This window comes from Neoarius graeffei, chromosome 15, assembly GCF_027579695.1.
Source record: "Neoarius graeffei isolate fNeoGra1 chromosome 15, fNeoGra1.pri, whole genome shotgun sequence".
Lineage (NCBI taxonomy): Eukaryota > Metazoa > Chordata > Actinopteri > Siluriformes > Ariidae > Neoarius > Neoarius graeffei.
In genome coordinates, this window is record NC_083583.1 from 64,975,448 (window position 1) to 64,990,199 (window position 14,752).

General features: G+C 41.5%; 1 protein-coding gene across 4 annotated transcripts in view; it reads right to left on the reverse strand.

Annotated features, from left to right (window-relative positions):
* Nucleotides 1–14,752, reverse strand: part of atp13a3 (ATPase 13A3) — a 154,081-nt gene that overhangs the window by 13,520 nt on the left and 125,809 nt on the right. For all 4 annotated transcript variants that reach the window (XM_060941760.1, XM_060941757.1, XM_060941758.1 and 1 more), the window contains 2 exons: nucleotides 3,446–3,542; nucleotides 1,142–1,214 (listed from right to left, as the gene is read on the reverse strand). In XM_060941760.1, the coding sequence (XP_060797743.1) occupies nucleotides 1,142–1,214; nucleotides 3,446–3,542 (170 nt within the window). The remainder of the gene's footprint in view (nucleotides 1–1,141; nucleotides 1,215–3,445; nucleotides 3,543–14,752) is intronic.

The following is a 14,752-nucleotide window of genomic DNA, read 5'->3' on the forward strand; positions in this document are numbered from 1 at the left end:
CAGTCACGTGACCGGAAAGTACACAGCCGCCATCTTGTCGGTAAAAAAACACCGCTGAATACTGCTGCACTCGTGTACAGAATGGATCAATTTCAACCGACGGACTACACGGACGGACTACACGGCTCATTTTTCTAATGAACAGATAACTAGATATATGTCTAAAATAAACGATCTACAGATTAGTGACCCTTATGGCTTACCGGACGGAGTTTTCACGACCGGATTTTGAACTGCCAGCGGAATACCCAGACGTGTATAATTACCTCATTAACTTTCCCTCGCTGTTCAGTGGTGAAGCACTGCGTGCTTATAAATCTCTGGACAGTTATCTTTACAGAAATTCAGGATTTGTCAGCGACTCAGATGTGGCATCTTGTAAACAAGAATCCTCATTGGATGGGTAAGTCACTTAAGTATTGAGTATAGCACTGACCAGCCGATTATAGAATAGAATAAGGTAATTCCTGCTGTAATTCCAAATCTTCTGTGTTGTTTACCATGGATCTGGCGTTGGAGGGGTAGACGCTTAGCAGTGGAGGTTTGAGTGGCTGTTTTCTGAGCTTAGTCAACAGGCCGGCTCTGCAGCCTCGCTTTTGCTTCCGCTCCCGACGCCGCCTCCTTCGCTTTGCTTCCGATAACAATCCACGGAGACCCCGCTGGTCTTGCTATCTTGTCCGGAATGTTGTGCATGCGATGGAAATCGCTACAAACCGTCATTTGCTGCTGGAAACCAATGTCCAGTAAGTCCATACAGTTGTAGTGGATATTGAAGTCCGGTACAGACGAACAACACGCAAAAATACACACAAAAAAACATAAAAAAACGTGCACAGGTAGGGAGAGCTTGTAGCCGCAGCCATTGTAGTAGAATTGTATATAGTAGGGTTTTCCAGAAGAAAAGGTAGAAGTAAAAGCAGAAGTAGAACCAGAAGTAGAAGGCGGAAAATGGCGTTTGACCGACAAGATGGCGTCTGTCACAATCTGGATCGGCTGTGACGTCACATGCAAGTGCTCCATACCCCCCATCCTTTGGAGCAGTGGTATAATAATAAAAAAAAAAAAAGACTCTGTGCACATAGTGTAGGATGGCATCATTGTCCTGCATTAAGTAAATGCAAGAGTTGGTAAATCTACTCACTCGTAAACACAATAACAAGGATGATGGCCATGTCAATAAACAGGAACTGGAAATCGCCCAGGTTGCTGAAGACCTGAAAAGGGCATTTTCAATGAGTCAATCGTGGCAAACACTCAACCTGATTACATAAAAATAAAAAAGTTGGGATGGTAAGTTGAAATTAAAACTGGAAACAATGATTTGTAAATCATCTCTGACATGTATTCACTCAAAACAATACAACAGCACATTATTTAATGTTTTAACTCATGATTTTTTAAAATAAAAACACTTAAGATTTTTGCAACACATTTCAAACTAGATAGAACTCGACGCCAATGGCGTCGATGGGGATGCCTCCGCCCGGTAGACTACACGCCTTATTAAGTTGTGATTTGGGGATGGACATTTGACCTCACAGTAATCATGACCTGGTGAAATTACTTGTATCAGCCTTGGAGACACTGTGTTCACAAGGTTTTCGTACAGACATTTGACCTCACAGTGACCGTGACCTTAGACCTTTTGATCTCAAAATCTAATCAGTTTATCTTTGTCCCCAAAGGCACAAATGGTGAAAGTTTGGTGAAATTCCTTTCATCTGCCTTGGAGATAGTGTTCACAAGGTTTGCGGACAGACATTTGACCTCACAGTGACCTTGACCTTAGACCTTTTGATCTCAAAATCTAATCAGTTCATGTTTGTCCCAAAGCGCACAAATGGTGAAAGTTTGGTGAAATTCCTTTCATTAGCCTTTGAGATATCGCGTTCACAAGGTTTCGGGACGGACGCACGGACAGACGGACAACCCGAAAACATAATGCCTCCTGCACCTGCCGGTGGCAGAGGCATAAAAAGTTGGGATGGTAAAGCATTTACCACTTTATAACGTTGCCTTTCCTTCTCACAACACTTACAAGATGTTTAGGGACTGAAGACACCAAGTGATGAAGCGTTTCAGGTGTTATTCTGGCCAATTTTTCCTGCAAGTCTTAAGTTGGTCTTAAGGTGTGCAACATTACAGGGTCATTGATGTAATATTTTTCCATTTCAAAATTCTCCACACATTCTCTATTGGGGACAGAGGGGACACACCCTCTCCTTCCACAGCCACGCCTTTGTAATGTGTGCAGAATGTGGTTTTGCATTGTCTTGTTGAAATCTCCCTGGAAAAGATGTCGTCTTGAAGGAAGCACATGTTGCTCTAAAATCTCACTGTACTTTTCTGCATTAATGCTCCATCACAGAAGTGTAAGTTACCTGTGCCAAGGGCACTGACAACCCCATACCATGACACACCCTGGCTTTTGGACTTGTTCCTGGTAACAGTCTGGTCGGTCCTTTTTGTCTTTGGTTTGGAGCACGGTTTCCATTTCTTCCAAAAAAGACCTGGAATACAGATTCATCTGACCACAATACACGTTTCCACTGTGTGACGGTCCATCCCAGATGTCTCCAAGCCCAGAGGAGTCAGCGGCGCTTCTGAACACAATTAACATAAGGCTTCCTTTTTGCACAGTAAAAAGTTTTAACTGGTTTGTGGATGCAACTCTGTATTGTAGCTTGACAAAGGTTTGCCAAAGTAATCCCGAGCCGATGTGGTTATATCAGCTATAGATGAATGACGGTTCTTGATGCAGTGCTGTGTGAGGTATTGGAGATCACAGGTGTTCAGATTAGGTTTGTACCTTTGCCCTTTACACACTGAAATTCCTCCAGATTCTTTGAATCATTTAATAATGATATGTACCATAAAGGGAGAAAGATCCAAATCCCTTCCTATCTTTCTTTGAGGAACACCGTTTTTACACATTTCAATACTCTTCTTACGCATTTGACGACAAACTGGAGATCCTCAACCCATCTTTGCTCCTCAAAGACTAGGCCTTTCCTGAATACTGATTTTGTTCCAAATCATGATTACAATCACCTGTTTCAAATCAATCAAATCGTTTTACTTCATTACTAGCCCTGTCTCAACTTTTTTTTTTTTTTGAATGTGTTGCAGGTTTGAAAAGCAGAAATGGATATATATTAACAAGTGAAATGAAGTTGACCAGACAAAACATGCAATATCTTGAGTTCATTCTGTCTGCAATGAAATACAAGTCAAAGTAAATTTAGAAAATCAGTGCTCTCTTTTTATTTGCATTTTCCATACCATTCCAACTTTTTCTGATTTGGAGTTATACCTTAAAAGTTTTAAAATCACAAATGGTTATAAGAAGTGTCTATATATTAAAACAAAAAAACAAACAAAACGTTGTGCTTTGTGTCGCAATGAACAATCTGGTGTCTTGGCTGCATTAATGTAAGATACTTACAGAGTAGAGCAGGGTGACACTGATGTACTGGATGATGCTGTACAGGGCCATGAATTTGAACACGCAGAAAGACGTAATGAGAGCTGCTCTGCCTTCCCTGCAATACACAAAGTATTGTTTTAACTAGTACTCAGTGTATTCTGGGATTTATAATGTGAAAATTGTCACAGCTACACCATGCACCTTTGGGACAGTCCAAAACAACCAGAGAGCACCTGAAGAAAATTTAAATCTGACACCTGGGCCTACGCTCGTGTATATTACAAAACATGTCTGACCACAGAAATTGAGGTTTTACAAAAGAATCGTGACCGTCAGTGAGCAAATAATTAATAGGACAAATAAATTAGGGTTTGCAGGATTTCCACTCTTTTTAGGAAATCAGGACTTTTCCCCTAGAACATTTTCATCAATGATACAGGGCCCTTGATAATTTCTGCCCTTCATAAAAATAAGCAAAAAAGTGACTGAATTAATGTGTGCGCTGTTAATTTTATACAAAATTTCCACTCAAAGAACAGGAAAACTTTTTTGTTCTCACAAAACACATTTCAAATTCTTAAAATACATACTTTTTGTCAGGTAGTATTTTCTCTCAAAACACTCCAAGGTGCAAACAAACTGTCATTCATGAAAAGCTTTATTTCAGTTCTCAGGAGCGCGGTTTCTTTAACCATGCCCTGACTCCCCTGGGGTACAAATATAAACAAGCACACACAAAGTCCTTTTGTGATCCATTACCAAAGGAAACTAGATAGAACTCGACGCCAACGGCGTCGATGGGGATGCCTCCGCCCGGTAGACTACATGCCTTATTAAGTTGTGATTTGGGGATGGACATTTGACCTCACAGTAATCTTGACCTGGTGAAATTACTTGTAGTAGCCTTGGAGATACTGTGTTCACAAGGTTTTCGGACAGACATTTGACCTCACAGTGACCTTGACCTTAGACCCTTTGACCTCAAAATCTAATCAGTTTATCTTTGTCCCCAAATGCACAAATGGTGAAAGTTTGGTGAAATTCCTTTCATCTGCCTTGGAGATGTTGTGTTCAAAAGGTTTAGGGACAGACATTTGACCTCACAGTGACCTTGACCTTAGACCTTTTGATCTCAAAATCTAATCAGTTCATGTTTGTCCCAAAGCGCACAAATGGTGAAAGTTTGGTGAAATTCCTTTCATTAGCCTTTGAGATATCGCGTTCACAAGGTTTCGGGACGGACGCACACGGACAGACATTTGACCTCACGGTGACCTTGACCTTAGACCTTTTGATCTCAAAATCTAATCAGTTCATGTTTGACCCAAAGCGCACAAATGGTGAAAGTTTGGTGAAATTCCTTTCATTAGCCTTTGAGATATCGCGTTCACAAGGTTTCGGGACGGACGCACACGGACAGACATTTGACCTCACGGTGACCTTGACCTTAGACCTTTTGATCTCAAAATCTAATCAGTTCATGTTTGACCCAAAGCGCACAAATGGTGAAAGTTTGGTGAAATTCCTTTCATTAGCCTTTGAGATATCGCGTTCACAAAGTTTCGGGACGGACGCACGCACAGATAACCCAAAAACATAATGCCTCCTGCACCTTACGGTGGCGGAGGCATAAAAACAAGACGATGAGCTGATGTACAACCCTGATTCCAAAAAAGTTGGGACAAAGTACAAATTGTAAATAAAAACAGAATGCAATGATGTGGAAGTTTCAAAATTCCATATTTTATTCAGAATAGAACATAGATGACATATCAAGTGTTTAAACTGAGAAAATGTATCATTTAAAGAGAAAAATTAGGTGATTTTAAATTTCATGACAACAACACATCTCAAAAAAGTTGGGACAAGGCCATGTTTACCACTGTGAGACATCCCCTTTTCTCTTTACAACAGTCTGTAAACGTCTGGGGACTGAGGAGACAAGTTGCTCAAGTTTAGGGATAGGAACGTTAACCCATTCTTGTCTCATGTAGGATTCTAGTTGCTCAACTGTCTTAGATCTTTTTTGTCGTATCTTCCGTTTTATGATGTGCCAAATGTTTTCTATGGGTGAAAGATCTGGACTGCAGGCTGGCCAGTTCAGTACCCGGACCCTTCTTCTACGCAGCCATGATGCTGTAATTGATGCAGTATGTGGTTTGGCATTGTCATGTTGGAAAATGCAGGGTCTTCCCTGAAAGAGACGTCGTCTGGATGGGAGCATATGTTGCTCTAGAACCTGGATATACCTTTCAGCATTGATGGTGTCTTTCCAGATGTGTAAGCTGCCCATGCCACACGCACTAATGCAACCCCATACCATCAGAGATGCAGGCTTCTGAACTGAGCGCTGACTACAACTTGGGTCGTCCTTCTCCTCTTTAGTCCGAATGACACGGCGTCCCTGATTTCCATAAAGAACTTCACATTTTGATTCGTCTGACCACAGAACAGTTTTCCACTTTGCCACAGTCCATTTTAAATGAGCCTTGGCCCAGAGAAGATGTCTGCGCTTCTGGATCATGTTTAGATACGGCTTCTTCTTTGAACTATAGAGTTTTAGCTGGCAACGGCGGATGTCATGGTGAGTTGTGTTCACAGATAATGTTCTCTGGAAATATTCCTGAGCCCATTTTGTGATTTCCAATACAGAAGCATGCCCGTATGTGATGCAGTGCCATCTAAGCGCCTGAAGATCACGGGCACCCAGTATGGTTTTCCGGCCTTGACCCTTGCGCACAGAGATTCCTCCAGATTCTCTGAATCTTTTGATGATATTATGCACTGTAGATGATGATATGTTCAAACTCTTTGCAATTTTACACTGTCAAACTCCTTTCTGATATTGCTCCACTATTTGTCGGCGCAGAATTAGGGGGATTGGTGATCCTCTTCCCATCTTTACTTCTGAGAGCCGCTGCCACTCCAAGATGCTCTTTTTATACCCAGTCATGTTAATGACCTATTGCCAATTGACCTACTGAGTTGCAATTTGGTCCTCCAGCTGTTCCTTTTTTGTACCTTTAACTTTTCCAGCCTCTTATTGCCCCTGTCCCAAGTTTTCTGAGATGTGCTGCTGTCATGAAATTTAAAATGTCTCAAATGTCTCACTTTCAACATTTGATATGTTATCTATGTTCTATTGTGAATACAATATCAGTTTTTGAGATTTGTAAATTATTGCATTCCGTTTTTATTTACAATTTGTACTTTGTCCCAACTTTTTTGGAATGGGGGTTGTACTTCCAAATCAGTTTTTCACTTCAGAATAGCCACCGCAAAGTATAAACTGGAACTTTGTCAATAAATTTGAAACCAAAGTAGAAATAAGGCTTAACCCTCTGAGGTCACGAGCTTCACCAGCGAAGCTCGTCAGGTTTAGAATGAGTAGGTCATGTATTTAGATTAATATCTTTGTGAATTTTTAAATCATACAAACATGACAAACATATTGACGGAAACTTTATACTTTCCTATGTGCCCACTGCCATCCATCCATTATCGCTAGCCGCTTTATCCTGTTCTACAGGGTCGCAGGCAAGCTGGAGCCTAACCCAGCTGACTACGGGCGAAAGGCAGGGTACACCCTGGACAAGTCGCCAGGTCATCACAGGGCTGACACATAGATACAGACAACCATTCACACTCATATTCACACCTACGGTCAATTTAGAGTCACCAGTTAACCTAACCTGCATGTCTTTGGACTGTGGGGGAAACCGGAGCACCCGGAGGAAACCCACACGGACACGGGGAGAACATGCAAACTCCACACAGAAAGGCCCTTGCCGGCCACGGGGCTCGAACCCGGACCTTCTTGCTGTGAGGCGACAGCGCTAACCACTACACCACCGTGCCGCCCCGCCCACTGCCAAATAATATATTTTTTAAATTATCAAAATTAGAAGAAACATAAAACTTGTCACCTTACTCAGTCACACCGGAGTCGGAGCGCTGAGTGCCCACTTACACATTCATAAAAGATTATTCACATGATAACGGCATGATGATCACTTTCACTCTTTCAGTTTAGGCCTGTCGCGATATTCGATATACCGACTTATTGAACAGTAAATGAAAATTAACTCCGTAATTTTTTTTAACCGCGATTTTGGCATTAACGCACTGTACATCTATATAGGGAAGTCGCCAGAGTATTAGCTTGATTCAATGACTGAATAAAACACTGCGCTGTTTTCTGTCGTCTCATGCGGTTCTCTGTCAGAGGCAGGGCCTCTCAGCATGCAACAGATACCCAGCCAGGGTTTCCACTGAATGGGGAAAAGACAACAACACGTTGCTCCGTTGTACAGACCATAGGCGTAGAATTGGGTATGGACAGTATGGACGTGTCCCTACCAATATTTCTGATTGAAGAAATTTTTTTTTTTTTAAATTAAAAAAAAAAAAAATCATGCTCCGTGCGCGGTACACAAATGGTTGCTGTAGGTTTCCACTGGGCGAAACACCACACAAAATTCGTTCATGAGTATTCGTTCTGGGGGCGTGGTTGTGAAAACAGCAAGCAAGTTCGGCTATCATGTCAATTAGCAAGTGCAGTTGCAGTGCAGTGACCGGCTGCTAGCTAGCAAGCTAGCAACCTGTCCTTGAGGAATGTAACGTTAGATTAGCTCGTTAAATTAATCAGTTAACAACAGTTTGTATTCAGTGTGTAAAAACGACAACGACAACATACGAATATGACTAAGTTTGTGTGGCATGTAAATAACAATCCGACTTGATACTGAGAACAACTGGTGTTCATTAAGGTCACAAAGACATTATTAAATCATCGTGCTAATGTTGGCTAATATTGCACCTAGTCTTGCTTTTGAAGTGCCTGCAAACTTTAGCAGCTCGTTAACCCTTAATTTGAAAATGCTTCAGTTAAGACCTGCAGAGAGCCCTGACCAAGTTCGTGTAACATGACACAGGTAAACAACAACACCCCAATGTGGACATTGTTCATGGCCCAGACACCTTTTAATCAAATAAAACAATTTTTCACGTAATAAGCATAACAGCCTCCGCCCTCTTGATCAGAAATTTTTGGTTTACTCCCGCCTCTCTTTTGAAAATGTCACAAGCCGAGTACATACATACATACATACGCTGAACTGATTGGTTTTCAAGGGGGTTCATTTGAAAGCAGTAGGCTAAAAACTTTTCTCTGTAGAACCCTGTCACTCCCTCCTCTCTCCGCTCTGGGATCAAGAAGACAACAAAAGGGCAATAATATAACAACCAATCAGAATTCAGATACATTCTGTTGCTAAGTAAAATTGTAACCTTTCATCGTGTCAAAAAAGTTCTCGAGACCTCATCCTGTTTTACCGTAAGATCAATCACATATCAGGTAAAACTAGCATTCTAAAACTAGTTAAAGATCACACAGAAGATAACCTACTCCGCCTGCCAGCCAAATGTAACACAGTGTTTAAGGCTCCGTATGGGTTTTACTTCCATTTATGAGGGAAAGGAACATACACCCTCCCGACAGTCAATGCATTATTTGCTTGTAAAACACATTTGCAAATTGGTAGAATGAGTTAATCACCACATGCAAGATTTGCAGTTAATCAAATGAATTGCATCTCATTATCTCTAGCCGCTTTATCCTGTTCTACAGGGTCGCAGGCAAGCTGGAGCCTATCCCAGCTGACTACGGGCGAAAGGCGGGGTACACCCTGGACAAGTCGCCAGGTCATCACAGGGCTGACACATAGACACAGACAACCATTCACACCTACGGTCAATTTAGAGTCACCAGTTAACCTAACCTGCATGTCTTTGGACTGTGGGGGAAACCGGAGCACCCGGAGGAAACCCACGCGGACACGGGGAGAACATGCAAACTCTGCACAGAAAGGCCCTCGCCGGCCCCGGGGCTCGAACCCGGACCTTCTTGCTGTGAGGCAACAGCGCTAACCACTACACCACCGTGCCGCACAAATGAATTGCATATTATTATTATTATTCATGAATTACTACAGTTCTGAACTTCTAAAAGTCTGAACTTTGGAGAGATGACGGATACTCTTCTGGTGGAACACAACAGAGCAAAATATTGTGACCCTTCTAATGTTGACCTGAAGTTGGCGGCACTGGGGGTTGGTATTGGGTTTTTGTCCCCACCAATGTTAATACCAAACCTACGCCCTTGCCTACATGTTCCCATTCTAATTGTTGTTACGTTTATCCAAATGACAGCTGGCAATACGTTGTTACTTTGCACTTTTTGGGTACTAATCTTTGAGAAACTGGATTGGCAGAATGTTGCCTGTGAAGAAAAGAATGTCTTTTTATTACCCTGTGCCAAGTTAATATTTACTTACGTGCAATTTTTAAGAGCCATAGATTGTATTTTATTTATTGTTTTTGTTGTGAGTGGTTTTGTTTGATTGTTTTATTTCTTTAGGTTATTTATTTATAGATTTTTTTATGTTCCACTGTTGAATTGAATAAGTTGACTTAAAGTTTACTGTTCTTTGAAAAGGTGTATTTGCATGATTATTATTATTTTACTAGTGGCATAAAATAGTCTTGAAAAGACATCAACAATAGTATCGTTTATCATAATTTCTGAGACAATACATCATCCAACAAAATTTGTTATCGTGACGGGCCTATTTCGGTTACGATTGGTTTCTCTTTCGTGGTGGGAACGCCCACCGTAAACAGGATAAAATCTGTCAGCCATAGTTTAGGCTATTTGGAGGTAAAACTTGTTTCAAGACGGCACGTGGATTTGTGAGATGGTGCTTCGAATGATGGTGCTTTGAATGGTCAGCGATTCAATTCATGATTCAGGACAGCGATTCAATTTCAGTAGTTCATCGGATCTTGAGAACTGCGACACTGATGATGAGCGGTGTCATTTTGAACTTCGACTTGATCCAGCCGAAGATCAACTTAAGTGTAAATATTTCTTCTATTTCTTATGAGCATATCGGTTGATATGCGTGCGCTGTAGTGCATACACAGGAAAAAATGAGCAATTTTTCCAGTGTTAAAAGTATTTTCCTCAAAAGTAGTTGATTTTGCTCCATTTTGAGTTGAGAGAGTAAAATTTGGAGTTGGAACGGGAGCAAAATTACAGAGTAATTGTACAACAGAGTTGGTTGTGGCTCTAAACTGAGTAAAACAGAACAAGAGTTAATTTCAAGACACAATGAATCGAGTAAAACTAAAAAAAAAAAAAAAACGAGAGTGCTCAGAGAGCACAATATCCCCTGCTGGCAACTCTGCCATAACTCTGGTAAAATGCGACTGAGTTGAACAAAATTGCAATATGAGTGTTACCGACATTTAACAAAGAATCTTGTCAAGTTTTGTGAAATTCCTCCAAAAATTGTGAGAGGAGTTGATTTCAGAAGGTGAGTACCCCCTTCCCAGGATGGACGGACGGACATTGCCACGACATAATCCCCCTTCGGGCCCTTCGGCCAGCGGAGGATAAAAATTGTGAGGGAAGTTGATTTCAGAAAGCAAGCACACATTGATGAAATTGCCAAAGTACAAGTTTGTCAATAATCAAGGGCATAACTCTGGTAAAAATTTGCCCCAATTAAAATTTCAATCTGGGTATAACTGTCACATAACAAAGCCTTTTGCCAAGTTTGGTGAAATTCCTTCACAAATTGTGAGAGGAGTTGATTTCAGAAGAACGTACACCCTCATGAAATTGTCAAAGTACAAGTTCAAATCAAGGGTCAAAACTCTGGGAAAATTTTCACAAACGAAATTAAAATCGCAATATGGGTATTACTGTCATATAACAAGGCCTTTTGCCAAGCTTCAAGAAATTCGTCCAAAAATTGTGAGAGGAGTTGATGTCAGAAGGCAAGCACACCTTCATGAAATTGTGAAAGTACAAGATTGTTAATCAAGGGCCATAACTCTGGTAAAATGCAACCCAGTTTAACGAAATTACACTATGCATAGTACTGACATACAATGATGCCTTTTGCCAAGTTTGGTGAAATTCCTCCAAAAATTGTGAGAGGAGTTGATTTCAGAAGGTGAGCACCCTTCCCGGGACGGACATGAGCCATCAGGGGATAAAAACAGATAAATGAAGGTGTTGTACAGTAAAAAGCAGTTTTAGAACTGTGTTGGAATGTGTGGAAAAACATTACCTTACCCATTGTGATGAACCATTTGATCACTTGACCTGATGGGATTAAGAGTTAATCTGATGGGATTAAGAGATGGCAGTGGGAGGGGTTTTCACTCTTCTCATTGAATGGAATAGAATTTTGTACACTTCTCATTGAATATCCCTCCCACTGCCAACCCTTTATCCCAAAACAATAGAACAGACATTTTTTGATGGCCAAATCAATGGAGCAGATTTAAGTTTTTGTGCTTGATCCATTCCTAAGACTGAACAGAATCACCTCAAGGTAACCAAAAGGGAGGGGGCGCTGCTCTGTGGCGACTGTAGTGAGTGAGGTGTGTTGACATGACCTGTGTGTTTTGTTGTTTTTTATATTCTATGTTTTACGTTTACCGTGTGTTTTAACCCGTCTAAACATCAACAACAGTCCCCGTCTAACAATGGTTTTACCTGCATGGATTATTATGGTTGCTCTGTTGGTCTTAAGTGTACTTTTTACCTGTGGACTAAACTTCGGAGACGCTGCTGGCGGCGTCATCCAGCGTATCCAGTACACGAGAGACTTTCTTCTACAGTGCAATCCTGAACGTTCTAACTTAAAATTCTTGCTGGATTACGATAAACAAAAGTACCCCAGCCGCACAAAATGCAAGCGTAAGCGCGGAAAGAAAGGGTGAATTAGACAGAGACTGAAGAAAATTAAATCGCCTCCCGTTGCCTACCTGCCTGTTAATCAATGCCCAGTCGCTGAGAGGGAAGGCAGATGAACTTGCAGCCAATGCAAGGTACATGCATGAGTACCGGGGTGCTTGCATAATGGCGATCACGGAGACCTGGTTGGATAATAACATCTCATCCAGCGAGGTGGAACCGATGGGTTACACGCTCTATAGAGCTGACCGCGACCCAGGCATCACAGGGAAGTCTCGCGGCGGCGGAGTGGGCCTCCTCATTTGGGATGACTGGTGCTGGAGAGGAGCAGTGGTGAAGCGGGAGAGCCTCTGCACCCCCGACATTGAATTGCTCTGCGTGTCACTCCGTCCCTTCTACCGAATTCCCACAGCTGTTTTTTTACAGTAATATACATTCACCCTCAAGCAAATGCTGATAAAGCGTCAGAAATAATTTTTAATCTTTCTCAGAAATTAGATACTCTCTCCCCTGATGCTCCTAATTTTTTCCTTGGTGATTTTAATAATTGTTCACTGAAGAAGAAACTACGCACGTATTATCAATATGTAACCTGCCCTACTAGGAAAAGTAAGACCCTGGATTTGTGTTATGGCAGTATAAAGGGTGCCTATTCTGCTTTGGTCCTGCCACCACTAGGGGCTTCAGACCACAATGTGGTATATCTCCGGCCTGTGTACCAACGGCTTCTAGAGAGAGAAAAGCCACAGATAAGGACAGTCAAGATCTGGAATGAGGACAGCATCATGGCACTCCAAGGATGTTTTGACTGTACCTCCTGGGATGTTTTTAAATGTCCAGACTTTAATGAGCAGGTGGACACTATATCGGATTATATTACATTCTGTGAGAATTTAGTTGTGCCTACTAAGTCCTGTAAGATATATCCCAATAATAAACCCTGGGTATCAAAAAAAAACTGAAATCCCTTTTAAATATTAAGAAACGGGCCCACATCCAGAACGATGAAGTCGCAAAGAGAAATGCACAAAAAGAAATCAAGAGACAGATTAAAATAGATAAGAACATCTACAAACAAAAGGTAGAGAAAAATATGACCCAGGGCAATTCCAGGCAGGCATGGCAGTCAATTAAGATAATGACCAGTGCCCCTCATAAAGGAAGAGGGAAACCTAACATCAGTGCCATGGGCAGGGAAGGATGTGACGTGGCAAATGACTTGAATGCTTTCTTCTCTCGCTTTGAAGGAAAAAACGATAAGAATACTGAGAAAGGCCAGTTTGGCCTAAGATCCACTCAGTCTATAACTATCACACAGGAAGCGGTTATGAGGGTCTTTAAGAGAGTTAATACATGCAAGAGCCCTGCCCCAGATAACATTTGTGGCAGCGTACTAAAATACTGCGCTGAACAACTGTCCTCTGTTTTTACAGATATTTTTCAGTCATCCCTGGACCAGTGCACTGTTCCATCACTATGGAAAACGTCAGTCATTATCCCAATCCCTAAGGTTCCCTTACCGACTGAGCAAAATCACTATCGCCCTATTGCACTAACTTCCCTTGTCATGAAATGCCTGGAAAGAATAGTGAAAAAACATCTTTTTACACACCCATCAGTTATTAGACCCACTGCGGTTTGCCTATCGACCCAGCAGGGGGGTTGATGACGCAATTATAACTCTCCTACATTTGGTATACACACACCTGGAAGTTTCCAAAACCCATGTGAAAATATTTTTGGATTTCTCATCCGCTTTCAATACAATTAACCCAAACATCCTGGCTCAGAGGCTGCATGTGGACTTTGGCTTGGATGGGGGGTTGATTCGCTGGATTTTAGATTTCTTGAGTCAGAGAATTCAACAGGTGAAAGTGGGCTCTTTCCTCTCTGATAAAATCCTCACTAATACTGGATCGCCACAACGGTGCGTTTTATCTCCCTTATTGTTTATTTTATATACTAATAATTGTTTTAGCTCTCACCCTAATAGACATTTTATTAAGTTTGCTGGCGATACAGCATTGGTCAGTTTGTTGAAAGAGGACGAACAAGACCATGGCCCTGTTTTACAAGAGTTTACTGACTGGTGTGACCAGGGATGTGAGTGACAAATTTTTAAAAAAGAGGAAAATTTTTAGGCTCAACAGACGACCCCGAAGGGGTCGTCACGACAACGAAGTTGTCATGGGGAGGGTATGCCCTCCCATTGGTGGGGGTCTGGGGGGTCTCCCCCACGAAAATTTTTGTAAAAAGGACTTAAAATGGTGACACTTTAAGCACATAAAATGTAAAATTTCTAAATTAGCACATTTCAGTTTAAAAAATGTTTTGGTCAAATTTCATGGTGCTTTAGTGATACATGTTTCAGAACTTTACAAAAAAATTTTGAAAATGAGAAAAAAGTGTCATGTTTCAGGTTTGGGGTGCCGTGTCTGGCCTTAAGTCTGAAAAATGTTCCCATTGATACCAAACTACCACCACTACAAATGTCATGTTAGGCCATATGAAAATAATTTCTTGTTTCTCATCACTATTTTTCCTCAAAATGGGTA